At 35.9% G+C, this 14,279-nt stretch overlaps 3 protein-coding genes across 5 annotated transcripts; 2 read left to right on the top strand and 1 right to left on the bottom strand.

Moving 5' to 3' along the window:
* Nucleotides 1-20: 20 nt before the first annotated feature.
* Nucleotides 21-2,650, bottom strand: abracl (ABRA C-terminal like). Its single transcript, XM_058757080.1, has 3 exons — nt 2,560-2,650; nt 1,695-1,763; nt 21-826 (listed from the first exon to the last, which is right to left on the bottom strand). Exons 1-3 carry the CDS (start codon nt 2,624-2,626, stop codon nt 642-644), a joined length of 321 nt encoding a protein of 106 aa, XP_058613063.1. The 5' UTR covers nt 2,627-2,650; the 3' UTR covers nt 21-641.
* An 89-nt stretch (nt 2,651-2,739) lies between these two features.
* Nucleotides 2,740-5,716, top strand: slc25a27 (solute carrier family 25 member 27). 3 transcript variants are annotated; one of them, XM_058757077.1, is made up of 10 exons: nt 2,740-2,897; nt 3,587-3,695; nt 3,855-4,043; nt 4,173-4,257; nt 4,346-4,468; nt 4,744-4,856; nt 4,968-5,052; nt 5,132-5,224; nt 5,288-5,390; nt 5,473-5,716. In XM_058757077.1, exons 1-10 carry the CDS (start codon nt 2,874-2,876, stop codon nt 5,542-5,544), a joined length of 996 nt encoding a protein of 331 aa, XP_058613060.1. In that variant the 5' UTR covers nt 2,740-2,873; the 3' UTR covers nt 5,545-5,716. The 3 variants fall into 3 exon arrangements, with proteins under 3 accessions (XP_058613060.1, XP_058613059.1, XP_058613062.1); XM_058757076.1 differs by lacking the exon at nt 2,740-2,897 and adding an exon at nt 3,013-3,169; XM_058757079.1 differs by lacking the exon at nt 2,740-2,897 and adding an exon at nt 3,247-3,467.
* Nucleotides 5,717-8,810: 3,094 nt separating this feature from the next.
* Nucleotides 8,811-14,192, top strand: ptrhd1 (peptidyl-tRNA hydrolase domain containing 1). Its single transcript, XM_058754928.1, has 2 exons — nt 8,811-9,114; nt 9,325-14,192. Exons 1-2 carry the CDS (start codon nt 8,905-8,907, stop codon nt 9,493-9,495), a joined length of 381 nt encoding a protein of 126 aa, XP_058610911.1. The 5' UTR covers nt 8,811-8,904; the 3' UTR covers nt 9,496-14,192.
* Nucleotides 14,193-14,279: the final 87 nt, after the last annotated feature.

The raw sequence follows: 14,279 nt of genomic DNA, 5'->3' as shown, positions 1-14,279 counted from the left end.
GCACAAGTACAATGTGGGGATGTTTTTGCAAGAGCTTTATAAAACAGAATATCACACTGGAACAGTTCGGATGATTTGTTGAACTTAGGTGTTTTTTGCACATTTAATTCCAGAGTATCATACAGCAGATAAATGTTACTTACTATTTATGTTTATCAGCCTTTGAGATGTTACAGCACATATAACTAGATTGACCATGCCTGAAATGAATAATTTCACAGTAATGGTACTGCAAACAAACAACCTCATGATTACAGTAAAAGACAGCAATTATGCAGTCTACAATCAATACAGTCAGAATGGTACATCAGAGGTATATTCTGTAAAACTGATATTAACCTGTGTGGATATTCATTTCCATTAGGTTGAAAACAATATTTGATGAATTCATTCAATCCCAAAAAAACCAGTAACATGATCATGCACATATAACTGTTAGCTGTTGAGCTGACTGAACAGGGAAGATTGCTACTTTTCAAAAAAAACTTTGTGCAGATCACTCCCCTGAGAGAAAAAAAGTTGCTGTATAAAAATATTCCAATCCAGTATACAAAAATGTTACATTCTCAAGTATATTTCCATATCAAAATGTAGCAATGACATGTCAAAAACACATTTGTACTTTTTACTTGGGTTTAGATTCAGTCCTGCAGTAATATGACATCAACATTGTCATGAACTCCTTGCAGTAAGAGCTCCCCTTCGAATGTGATGATCTTCTTTCGCTTGGCCGCTTTCAGCGTTCCGACCAGAGCTTCAAAGAGGTTGGCGCATTGGTCATCATTAAACAAGACTCCAAATTTGACACTGATCTTCCCATCTGCGTCTGTGAGACAGTGAGAATGGTCAGGGTTCGCTCTAAATCATTCAGTAACAACCCTGAATAACATTTATGTACTTATTAAAGCACCAAAACAATATAGAATCAGTGTTAGCAAATCTCAAAAGCGAGCAGTATGAGAAAACATCAGCCTAGTTTGAGTAAATAATGTACGTCAACTAATAGAAACTAAATGTGCACCTAAAATCATCACGGGAAAAAAAAAAAAAAAACTAACATCTGATATAAGGACTTGAGACTTCAGAATGAACAGTACTGCTCCTATTTATCCAGAACTCCTCATCTAAAGAAGCCTCAAGACTGGCATTGTTAGTAAATTATGATGTGTAAAGCCATCTTAGTACATACATGTAAATGAATGTAGATTTCAACAGGTTATATAATATAAAATATATTAGAGCATATTAGAATGACTGAAGTAATAGCTGTAAATGACATTTAAAAAAAAAATATTAAAATGGAAAACAGTTATTTTAAATTAACTTCACAATATTGTTATACTGCATGTTTGACCAATTAAATGCAGCCTTGGTGAGCATAAAAGAATTCTTTCAAAAACATAAAAAAATTGTAATTACTTTTAGCCACCAATGTATGTGTATGGATATGGAAGTTTGACATTCAAAATCTAATTTCTCATTTAAACCTGAAACTAAAAATGTTATGGTGTAGAATAAATTTTAAACATTCATGTTTATGCATTATATCTAGGCCTCCAATCCAATAAGCACATTTTTGACAATTTTAATAATATCATTTAATGGGGGAAAACAGGCAAAAAGAATAATTTTCACTGGTGGTCTCAGACTTTATCCATTACAGTGATGTTGATCAAAAATAGCACAAGACTTACTTGTACTGCCCAGGCGACGAATCTCATCAACGAGCAGTGTAACTTCATGTTCCACATTCATTTTTGTCACTGAAAGTATACACGCATGTTAATATTGTAAAGGCTTACTTTTTTTTTTACTTATTCTATAGTCTACTGTATTTCTGCATTAAGATATACTGAGACTATAGCCATCTCTGGTCCAAGCAATTTTGAATATGCAACTGGAATAGTAAATAATAGTTCGTTTAAAGCGTTCTGAGAATTCTTATGTGGATTACAATAAACACATGCTGAATAAATCGCTAAACTGATTTAGACACTCACTTCATATGCTTTATTTAGCGCCCTCTCTGGGCGAGTTGAGAATTGCAACGCCGCACCCTACCGGTTTATTTCAGATGCTGACCATATAAAGACTATAATTACTTATCATCTTGAATTTTGATTAAGAAAATAATGTGTGGCCCGCGTGGTTAATACCGTACCGTAGGTTAAACATAATGAGGCATAATTAATAAAAGGCAGCACGGCTTTCACGGAGCACGAGGATTATCATTTGATCAAGCAATGCGGAAGTACGAATCTGAACACTGAAAGTGAAAGAAATGTGTGAAATACTGTATTAAAGCAAATTGTGAATCAGATATAATTTGAATTCTATCATCACACAGATTTAATTCCATAAAGTACACGTAAATAAACAGATATACAAACAAACACTTTTTGTGCGGAAATCTATTCACACCGCATCAAAGAGGCTTGCACTCAGATTCTGGATTATTAATCCATAACTCCACTGGGAAAACATGTATTCGGATAAATAATTCATTAACATCAACAAAAAAAAAACATTCCAAAGCGGTAATATGATCAACCTACTTACCTTTGTGGTGGTATAGTGCCGCCGCTCTGCTGACTATAGGCTGATTGAAATGAGAAAGCACTACCATAGATGGCTTTGTGTGTGTGACGTCACGTTAAACGGCCCTCTTTAGATTAACCGAGTAATTACAAATTAATTTGTTAACCTAAAGTGAATTTTTGGATACATTTGGAATGGCAGGTCCCCTAATAGCATGCCGCTGAGTGGTGCCTTATATCAACAAAATGAACAGTTTTTAAGAGCGGCCGTAATTGATTTGATGCTACAAGATACTGACTTTAAAAGCAGACATAACTGATTAAACGGCTGCTTTAATGGGCTTCTGTAATTCTAATAATGTAGGCCTAATTCTTTGTTCTATAGCTTGTTTTGACAATTAAAATGATAAAAACTTAAATTATAGCCTACGCAAATTTGATTAAAATTATTTGATGAGTAAATAATACAAGTAATATATTACTATAATACTTTATTATTTTAATGTAATCGATATTTAAAGCAACATTCCATGAAAATTCTGTCCATCCATAAATATTTGAGATATGAAATTTCATTTACTAGACACCAGGTGGCAGTAAATACCAATTTATTGCTGATTACTGCTATTACGGTGAGATTTTGTTTGTAGCTTATTCAGTTATTTTTGTGTATTCGACAATTCGACGTTAATATAAAAATAAATATAAAAAAATGATAGATAGATAGACGCATGCGTACGAAAATGACAAGCGGTCTTACGCAAGTAGCTTGTCTTACGTATGTTTGAGTTTGGTTTGGGAAATGTGGTTTTTTTTTAGGTGCCTGACGCTTCTTTTGTAGTCTAGTCTACAACGTATTACGTAAGGGGGTCGGTAACTACACCGACCAACCGGCATGGCTTTAAAAAACGGCTTCGCCTCTTATTTAAGGTCGTAGACCTGTCTTGTACAATGTAAACAGTTAAAGAGCATGCACTCCAGGCTCGTGGTTCTATGGGGAAATCGTTGTAGAATTACTTTCATAAATATATATGTATATTTTTTTTCAGTGGGAATCAGAGGAATCACCTGCAATGTCTCCTGTACAAGAAAATTCGCGGTGGCCTCGAGTATCAAAGTTCACTCTGTCAGCATGTGCTGCAACTGTTGCAGAATTAGGTAGCTACACATCCTTTCTAATTTTTAATATTTCTAATTGTTAAAAACATTTGATATATTTATATATGAATTAATATCTAAAATATATTCTAAGAGTTGATTTAAAGTGCATGTCTTCTGTGTGATTTTTTTTTTTTTTAATACAACTTTTTATTTTAGTCACATTCCCTTTGGACCTTACTAAAACCAGACTTCAGATACAGGGTGAAGGCGGTTCCCGACAGCATGGTGGAAGTGTACAGCCTCCAAAATACAGGGGCATGCTGAGCACAGCTATGGGTATAGTGCGAGAAGAGGGGCCCTTAAAACTGTGGCAAGGGGTCACACCGGCTATCTACAGACATATAGGTAAAATGTTAATTGCAATGAGCTTTATTAACAAACTGAGTTATATGCATGTATGGAATAATGCTTGCCTGAAATAATAAATGCATGTATTTGAATCCCATTCTGACCTTTGGAATTCTTCATCTTTAGTGTATTCAGGCGGCAGGATGTTGGCTTATGAACAGCTCAGGGAATCTGTCTTGGGAAGATCTGAAAATGGCATTTTTCCAGTCTGGTGAGGGGAAACATCTGTGAAATATGAAACAAGACAGTGATTAAAGTCTAAATAGATGGGATCAGCATGTGTCCTGTGATGTGTATAGGAAAGCAGTGATTGGCAGTATGATATCAGGTGCCTTGGGCCAGTTCATCGCTAGTCCGACAGATCTAGTGAAAGTTCAGATGCAAATGGAGGGCAGGCGCCGTCTGGAAGGGAAGCCGCCAAGGTGAGGCATAGACTTACAGGAATAGTTCACCCAAAAATGAAAATTTGCTAAAAATGCACTCATCCTCAGGCCATCCAAGATGTAGATGAGTTTGTTTCTTCATCTGAGCAGATTTGGAGAAAGCATTACATCACTTGCTCACCAAAGGATCATCTGCAGTGAATGGGTGCCGTCAGAATGAGTAAATGTTTGGGTGACCTATTCCCTTAATTCATCCCTGTTAAAAAACTTTTTAAATGACTACTTTTTTTTTTTTTTTTTTTTTAAACTGACAGAGTACATGGGGTTTACCATGCTTTTACAAAGATCATAGCAGAGGGAGGAATACGAGGCCTTTGGGCTGGATGGGTTCCCAATGTTCAGAGAGCTGCATTGGTCAATTTAGGAGGTACAGTAACAGTAGTCAAAACTTCCATAAATCTATTATTATACTTCTAGAAATCTGGCAGCTGTAATTTTGCAATATGTCAAATAATTTTTCATTTTATTTTACATTTAGATCTCATGACATATGATACCGTAAAGCACTTTCTACTGAGAAACACCTCCATACCGGACAACAGCATTTGTCATGGATTGGCAAGGTGAAATTCTGTTAGACTACTAATGTTGACATAGATAATAATGTCAAGTTGAACAGTTTGTTCCAAATCATTTTTATAGCATATGCTCAGGATTGGTTGCAGCTATTATGGGAACACCGGCTGATGTGGTGAAAACTAGAGTAATGAACCAGCCAAGGGATTCAAATGGGAGGTTAGTTTTCATGTATTTTTACTTAAGTAAGAACATTATTTAACTTTGAAAATTCTGTCGCAGGGGTCTTCTCTACAAGTCTTCTACTGACTGTCTGGTTCAGTCAGTGAGAAAAGAAGGATTTTTTTCCCTCTATAAAGGATTTCTACCAACTTGGTTTAGAATGGTATTATGATTTTTAATATTACTTGAGTTTATTAAAGTTTTATTGTCTTGTGTTATTATTCTTACTCTGTTTTTGTTTCCAGGCTCCCTGGTCTTTGACGTTCTGGCTGACATTTGAGCAAATGAGACGAGCAATGGGCATCAGCTCATTTTGATGATTTTGAGAGTTGGACCTAAACTGTTTTTCTGAGCTGAACATTCCAGACCTAATTTTTTAGGTGTGAATTTAGTCGTATGCAGGTACACACTGCAGGACATGAATATTAGGATAAAGTTAAGATTGATCACTGTAAGTCTTGGAAAAAATAAAAATGGCACAGCAATCATTCAAGCCTTTTCATAAAAATGACAGTTGTTGTTCTCTCTCTCTCTCTCTCTCTCTCTCTCTCTCTCTCTCTCTCTCTCTCTCTCTCTCTCTCTCTCTCTCTCTCTCTCTCTCTCAAATTAGCTTTATTGGCATGACTGTGTAACATCACAATGTTGCCAAAGCAATACATATATTATACAGATAAATAAAATCCAGGAGAAACGCATATACATGTCCATATTATACATGTAGGTAATAAAATAAATGATTAAATGAATACAGAGAGCAGTTATAAATGGAAAGGAGGGATCAGCCTTTGTCCCTCATTTTGATGGCAGGAGGACACATACTGCGCTGCCAGTATTTGTCTAAGTTGCTTGTATGCTTAAATTCAGGTGAAACTAGAGCTATTTGTTTGAAATAGGCATCTCTGATGTGTTTATATTTGCTGCACTCCGTGAGGAAGTGCAGCTCGTCCTCTATGAGTCCCTCAGTGCAGTGAGAACACAGTCGCAGCTCTCTGGCTCTCCAGCTCTGCTTGTGTCGGCCGTCTCCACACACAGACTGTGTTCACTCAGACGATACTTCGTCAGCAGCTTTCTCTGACCATAGTCTTTAATACTGCTCAGGTATGGCGCTAATTTATAATCAGATTTTATACTGTGGAAGTAAGTTAATTTCTTTACTTGAGTTACTTTTTGCTGCCAATCATGAATGTATTCTTCCTGGTTTATTTTTTCTGTTTCTTTCATTTTTGAATACTTTAACTGAATTGTGGAATTGAGTTGATGTTTTTCCACTAAATAGTGAAAGGGGTCACTCTCTGGGTGTTTCTGCCGATAAGTGAAAGCACTGTGGTGGTAGCTATTTGTCGGCGTGTCTGAAAGATGGAACCAGAACTTCGCTGCTCTCTTCTGGATTTCAGGGAGCAGAGGGAATCTGCCCAGTTCTGCTCTGCAGCCGAGATTTGAGGTGTTTCTGTGAATTCCCAAGATGTTTTTGCAGAATTCAAGGTGGAAAATTTCAACAGGGTTTTTGTCCCATGATTCATAGTTTAATTTAAATTTGGGGCCCCAGATTTCACAGCCATAGAGAAGAATGGGTTTGGTGATGCTATTGCAGATTTTCAGCCACAGTTTAATGGGTGGGTTGAATTTGAAGAGGGGTGGTCTTATACTGTAAAAAGCCCTGCGTGCCTTATCCGTCAGATCTTTTATTGCAGTATTGAGCTGTCCAGAGGCTGAGATCGTCAGACCCAAATAATTATAACAGGTGACATGATTAAGACTTTTTCCACCAATTGTGAACTCATTTTTTGTCAGCAAGACGAGGCTTTTTCTGAAAGATCATGATTTTTGACTTCTCCATGTTTATCGGTAAGGCCCAATCGTTACTGTACTTTTCCAGAATGGAGAGACTTTGGTGCAGCCCCTCTTCATGAGGCGACAAGAGCAGAAGATCGTCTGCATACAGGAGGCATTTAATATCTCTGCCCTCGAGGGTCAGACCAGGACAAGAGGACTTATCAAGTGCTGATGCCAGTTCATTAATATAGATATTAAATAGAGTTGGGCTGAGGCTGCAGCCTTGATGGACTCCTTTCATTTGACTGAAATAATCTGTTCGTTTGTCATTGATTTTGACACAGCATTTGTTCCCATTGTGTCATATGTCCTTCCTCCTATTCCACTCTGGATAAGTTTTAGGAAAAGTCCATCGTGCCATACCGAATCGAAGGCTTTTTGGAAATCAGTGAAGCAACCAAATATTTTTCCTTGTTTTGTCTGCTGAACGTATTTTTGTATGAGTGTGTGGAGTGTGTAAATGTGATCTGATGTTCTTTGTTTAGGCATATATCCAATTTGACAGTTGTTTAGAATTGTGTGTTCTTGAATGAACTGAACTAATCTGTCATTAATAATAGAGCAGAATAGTTTTCCGAGGTTACTGCTGACTGTGATGCCTCTATAATTATTTGGGTCGTACTTCTCACCTTGTTTAAAAATTGGAGTTATTAGATTTTCTTTCCAGATTTCAGGAAAGTGTCCTGATTTTAGTAAGAGATTGAATAATTTCAGAATATCATCTTTCAATTTGGAGCTGCTGTGTTTCAGCATCTCATTAGATATTCCATCCAAGCCACAGGATTTTTATTTTTAGGGATTTCATTTTGCCTATTAGTTAATTTAATGATATGGGTTTGTCTAAATGGTTTAGCTGCTCTTTTGTAGTGAATTCTAGGTCATGTAATTGATGGGTAAATGGGTAAGGGTAGGTTCATTTTGTGAATAGAGTTTTCCGAAATGTTCAGTCCAGATGTTTGGGTCGTGGATGGGAATGTGTTTAGCTTCTTTGGATTTATCTAAATTATTCCGTAATTCCCAAAAATATATTTTTTTTCGCTCTCTTTCTCTCAATCTGGTTATTTTCTATTATTATGGTGCTTATTAACATTTTAAATTACTTTTATTTTTATAGTTTTCGTTTTAATACAAGTTAAAGTTGTAGTAATTTAGTTGTGTTTTTGTCATTTTTACTGTTTTTAATGTCTGTATTATATGTTTATTTTAGTACATCAAGTTAAACTTACTTAAAATAAACATAAAAAACTTTTCACTAATTGCAAAGGCAACATAGGCACTTTTATTAACATATCGTTTTATGGGTTTAGTTTGACTTAACTATAACCCGCCTGGAAGACCAACCAAGACCACAAAACCACAGGCATGGTTTACAATGTTTTCTGCAAGGAAAGCTGTGCTATCCTAATAAATATTTATTCAAATATACTGTGAATATTTTGTGAGCAGCAGTTTTTCTAATAATTTCTAATTTTTCTAACCTGTAGAGAAGACCTTTAGTGCCTCAAAAAACTCAAAAATACACATTTTATTATACCAACAAGAATTTGGAATTCAAAACAACGCATAGAGCATGCTTTTCTTTCTACAGAAAAAGTGTATATGTGTTTTCAAATTATATTGCACAAAAGACTAAATAATTAAGGCATATTTCAGAAAACCAAGTGAGATGAAGGTAAAAACATCTTTATTATTATATGCATTTAAACATTAATGATCAGAGTCCTCAAACAACCACTAGAGGGCATCCAGTCAAAAATTTTACCAGTAAGGAAATAAACCCGGAACGTAAACATCATACCGCTGACTGTGTCATTTCCGGTCAGGCTATTTTCACATTCAATAAAATGGCAACACCGAGCAGTGGCACTTCCCGGCGTTTAGTCCAGTATGTGATTGTCCGATCAGACCTGATACACACTTTATCATGGCCTTTAGGGGCGGTTATAACTCAAGCCTGTCACGCGGCCACTGCTGCCATTCATTTACACTACAGTGACCCTGATACGCAGGAATACCTGGCAGAACTGGACAGCATGCACAAAGTAGTGCTGCAGGTTAGTACTGCAATTACATCACATGCACCATGTGCTTCTGTCCCTGCAGTGCTGGGTTGGATTATATAGTAGTCTTCGATTTATTATGGTTGAAAAATGCTATCATTAGCAGACTCACAAGTGACAAATGAATGATTATTATGTTTTTTATTATTAAATTAATATATATGTACACTTTATAGTTTCAAATTGTATTTTTTTCCATCACAGGCACCAGATGAGGCATCTCTCTCCACTCTTTCCAGTACGCTGCGTGAAAAAGACATTGCACATAAACTATGGATGGAGCAGCCAGAGAATATCCCCACATGTTTGGCATTGAAGCCCTACCCTAAAGAGACTGTGCAGCCATTTCTAAAAAAGTTCAAGCTTTTCAAGTGATTTCTGTATGAACTGTGCAATATTCTGAAATTAACTGTACTATGTAAACACAAAAAATGGTCAGAATGGAATTTGGCTGAAGGAACCATCTAAAACAGCCTTAACATCACATCTTTGGTTACATCCACATTTTGTCTTGATTTTTCTATGTGGAAAAAGGCCACTCACTGAAGTTGTGTTAGTAATGTAAATTATTTAATATCTAAAATGAAAACTGAATGTCTTTATTCTGCATTGTGATCAGTTGGGTAATAAATGTAATCAGTGTCGACAATGGAATCTGAAATAATCCCAAATGTTTTGAAATGTATTGTAAGGGCTTCTGAAATATGTATACTTTTACAAATTAATAGTTTAAACTAAGAGAGAATTATTATTATTATTATTTTATTCAAGAACAAAAGAGCCTTACGAGCCGTTTGTATTTTTGGGAAGAAAAAATAACATGGTGACCAATAAAGTTCGATTTTCTTGTTAATGACTTACAGTACCGCTACTCCCTATACACAGAATACGCAGTTTGCGTAGGGCACCATCCCAGTTGCTCAAAAAAAAAAAAAACTTTCGTTTAATATTAATATATATGTTCATGTTTAGATTTTTATTTATGTATATCATTATAAAAAAATGCATTTTACAGTGAACACAGTAGGCAGCAGGCTAAGCACACGTGACGCGCCATTTCCGCATCCGCGCTCGCGGACTGCAAATGATCATAATTGATGGACAAGTATACCCGAGAAAAGACACCAGCAATCCAGCGCCAAGAAAAAAAACAAAAGATGAAGCCCGTGCATTACTTCCAGGTACTTTCTTAATCTCGTGACACTTTTTTTTTTTTTTTGGCTGTTGACGTTAATAACGTGATTTAATGTCGGCAGTAATTTAACCACCAACAACGCATCTAATATTCTCTCTTGAGTTTCCATGTTACCTTACAAAAATTAGCCATGGTTTTACTACGAATAAAACCAAAAATCATGGTCCTTGTAGCCATGGTAACCACAAATTAACCATGGTTTTGTTACTTCAAATAATAGTTTACAATTATGATAATATATTTTTTTGTGTGTGGTTATAAAAACAGACCTAAGCCAACAACAGCCTTTAAAATGACTTAAAAATGCATTATTTAAAAACAATGAGGCAATCATTGTTAATTAACAATTATATGGTTTCATTGAATAACACTTGTTAAAATACATGATGTAATACAAAATAAACAATTTATGTACATTACATCACATGCCTGTAAAGGGCGCCAAAGGCCTGGTAATTGCTGCTGTTACAGTTACAGGACGATCAAATCCTTGTGTAATAATGACCAAACATTTAGGCTAATTCAAATATCCACTTAATCTTTCATTTTTGGCCACCTTTTTGCGATAGAAATGCTACAGCCTCTATAATTTCTTCAACAAAAACATGTTGACATCACAACCCTTACAAAAATTAACCATGGTTTTATCATAGTAAAACTGCTTAATTCTCTTTTGCGTGATTTCTGAATGCTTGAGACTTTAAAATCAATCAAACAACTGTATTTATAAAATCGTAGCCAGCCATAGGTAACTGTCTAGAGCTACAATTGTATTGTCATTTGTAAATAATATAATTTAATTACTATTTATTTATTTATTAACTTATAGCTTTTATTAAAGTTCTATTTTAACCCCTATATGTTTTTTATTATTATTATTTTTACCTCCATAATATTTGACGGAGGGGGCACAACAATACAATTCTGCTTGGGGCACCCATTTGGCCAGCAGCGGCCCTGATGATTTAATGAGCCGGTTCTTTTTAGTGAATCAAGGTTACATCGCGATCAGTGAAGTTTGATTCTCGAGGGAATGATTCTCATGAGCCGGTTCTTTTCAATGAATCATAAAGTTACATCGTGACTAGTGATGCTCGATTATCGAACGAAATAGGCTTTCGATTCTCGAGTGAATGACTCTTATGAGTGGGTTCGTTTTAGTGAATTACAAACAATCTCAAGTAATAGGACTTAATAAATCATTAATATCAGACTCTATTAACTAAGAACCGATAAGGCATTATGTTTTTCTTAAAATTAGTGAGAACCCGATTGATTGTTCATATGACAAAGTATAGTTAAAAAAAAAAAAAAAACACATTAAGTTTTTTTGTACTGCATTTTCATGTATTGTTTCATCAAAACAATAATTAGTGCAACTGTTAATTGAACAGTTTAAATAGCTTACGTTTCCATTCCCTAGATATAAAGATGGCACTTGCAGTCCTTTTTTACATGGTGCTTTATTGCAATGTGTTGCATTCTCACATTCATGGATGTTATAGAGATTTGTTAGTCAAAGCATAATTTCCTTCAAGGTATGTATCTTCACCTTGGAAAAGCAACAAAGGGGCCATATGCACGAGGTGTGAGTGAATGTTTCTTGTTTGTCTGAGTGTAAGTGTATGCATGTGTGTGTGTGTGTTTATGTATGTGTGTAAACTTCAAATCTCAGTTTTGAGCAGCCACATAATTCCATGAAATGGACAAGAAAAATAAGACTGATTCAGTAGATGCGAAACACAGTTTTGCAGCCCGCAGGACAATCCTGCAGGTGCTGGACCCAGCATGTGACTGATTGTCTACAACGTCCTAAGAAAGGTAGGATTCTCCAGATAAACCTGGATATAGAGAAAACAAAAAAACAAAATAAAAACATGACAAAACATGCAGAAGTCTCCCAGATACATCTTCATTCATAATGTCCCACACACAGCTGCAATGATACCTTTTAAGAAAAAAAAATTCACAAGTATTATACAAAACTGGACAAAATGAGTAAAATGTATATATCTATATATATTTGTTTATTTATATTAATTTTACAGGTGAAAAGTGGAACCTTGCCTTGAAGGAACGAGTGCCGCTTCAGTGGAGCTACAAACACATGACTTCCCTTCACCAATACAACTAATATCTGTATATTAATAAGGCAGCACTTACAATATGCGAAAAATCTCAGGTAAACAGTAGCTACTGTAGATGATACCATGTAGAGATGACATCTGAATGACAAGGAGAGTGTGTGGTGGTCGAAATGTAGGATTCACTACTATGACTATGAAATGCAGATTGTACGAGTTTGCATAAATGGTTCTTAGCACTTGGCACTGAGCGTGCGGGGCCTGAACTACGATACAGACCGCGATGAGCAGAAAGCAGAGGTCGATGAGGAATGTCTTCAAAAGATAAAGCCAGGAGGTCTGAACGCGAGCGCGCTGGCTAACAGAACGGGGCAAAGGGGAGGTGGAGCACCTGAAGAAGATAGGCATAGTTAGATCTACGGTTCTGCAGCAGAAAAAACACCCATGTAGCAAAGGCTCCGCTACCCTGCTCTGTTAAGGGATCCAATGGTGAGGGCCTGACAAGCCAAGTTCTTCCTGAAGAACCTGAGACGCGTTTAGATTTTTTTCCGAGGAAAGCGAAATGGCATTTCACTTTGCGAAAATACATTCAGGGGGTATTTGTTTTTGTCTTCGTCTTTTTTTCTTTTTTTCCCGAACATGATGCTATTGTCTGATTTAAACATGGCCTCTTTCCTTGTAATTCATGTATAAAGTGCAAAACTAGATTGTATTCCTTGCAAGTTCCTGGTACATTTAGCTTTTTAGTAAAAAACGTCATGTAAAATACAGCAAAAGTCTTACAAAGGTCAGTATAAGAAAATCCTCATAAACAAGAAAACGTTCATCAAACGGTGAGGAGCAGTCCTCTATGCTGAAAATATGTACAAGAGGCACCTCAAATTTGGTATAAAGAATCCAGCTAAATAAATTCAAATATCTAAGTATAGTTGCATCAGTATGGTTTTCTCACTTTTAGCCCGAGTAGCTCAAAACCACTTGTTTCGAGCTACAAATGATGTATATCCTTGAGTTTAAAAACAAAATAGAGGAAAAACAGGAGATATTTGTTAGCATGCATTTCTGGAATACTGCATTCAAAGCAATAATCCGTTTTGAGTGTCAGTTTTAAAACAAAAGCCAAATGCTTTTTATTTAACCTCTAAAGGTGCATAGCTAGCGGTTAGAAATCTGTCTTCCTGAAAACAGTGACTAAAGTTCCTCCCGAAGAGGCATTTGCATGTTTGGTAGATCAGTAGCAACGGGGGAACATCTGAAGAAATTCGCTACTGAACGTCTTTGAAAATAATCAAACCAGCTAGGGAAATAATGTCCAAAAAGTAAAGACAAAATGGTAGTGTTATATGGGACGCCTATTCAGGAAAAACTCGATGCTACATTTGTCCAATTGCATGAACCTTGCATATGATATGGATTTTTTAGTATCTTGAAGCTTTGGTCATATTTCCGTTCTTGTCTTAAGAGCGTTTACACATGGCAAAAACTACATCAGGCAGTTGACAAAACCCCACTACAATAAGCCGGTGCTGTTCCCAAACCAAGGTTCCACTTTGTCAGAGCTGTTTAAACTTTGACAACAGAGAAATTAAATAATATGGCCTTTTTTTTTTTTTAAATTAACCCGTACAAAAGCCAGTCCATGCTGCTTCTCCCTCAGCAAAGTCACATTCAGCAGTCGCTAAACCATTCTCACATATAGAGCAATCTCAACACCCACAGGAAAAGTTGCAGGTATTCCAAAAAAATGAAAAAAAAAAAAAAAAAAAAAAGAGAAAGAAAAAAGAAAATCAAAATCAGGACATTTGTCTGTTTTTCCATTTTAAACACCAGATATACAGTATTAATCACACACATACACGCTTTCAGACAGCCATACACAT

Source organism: Onychostoma macrolepis, chromosome 20, assembly GCF_012432095.1.
Source record: "Onychostoma macrolepis isolate SWU-2019 chromosome 20, ASM1243209v1, whole genome shotgun sequence".
NCBI classification, from domain to species: domain Eukaryota; kingdom Metazoa; phylum Chordata; class Actinopteri; order Cypriniformes; family Cyprinidae; genus Onychostoma; species Onychostoma macrolepis.
Note: the sequence above shows the minus strand (reverse complement) of the source record. Positions and strands in the feature narration are given on the sequence as shown.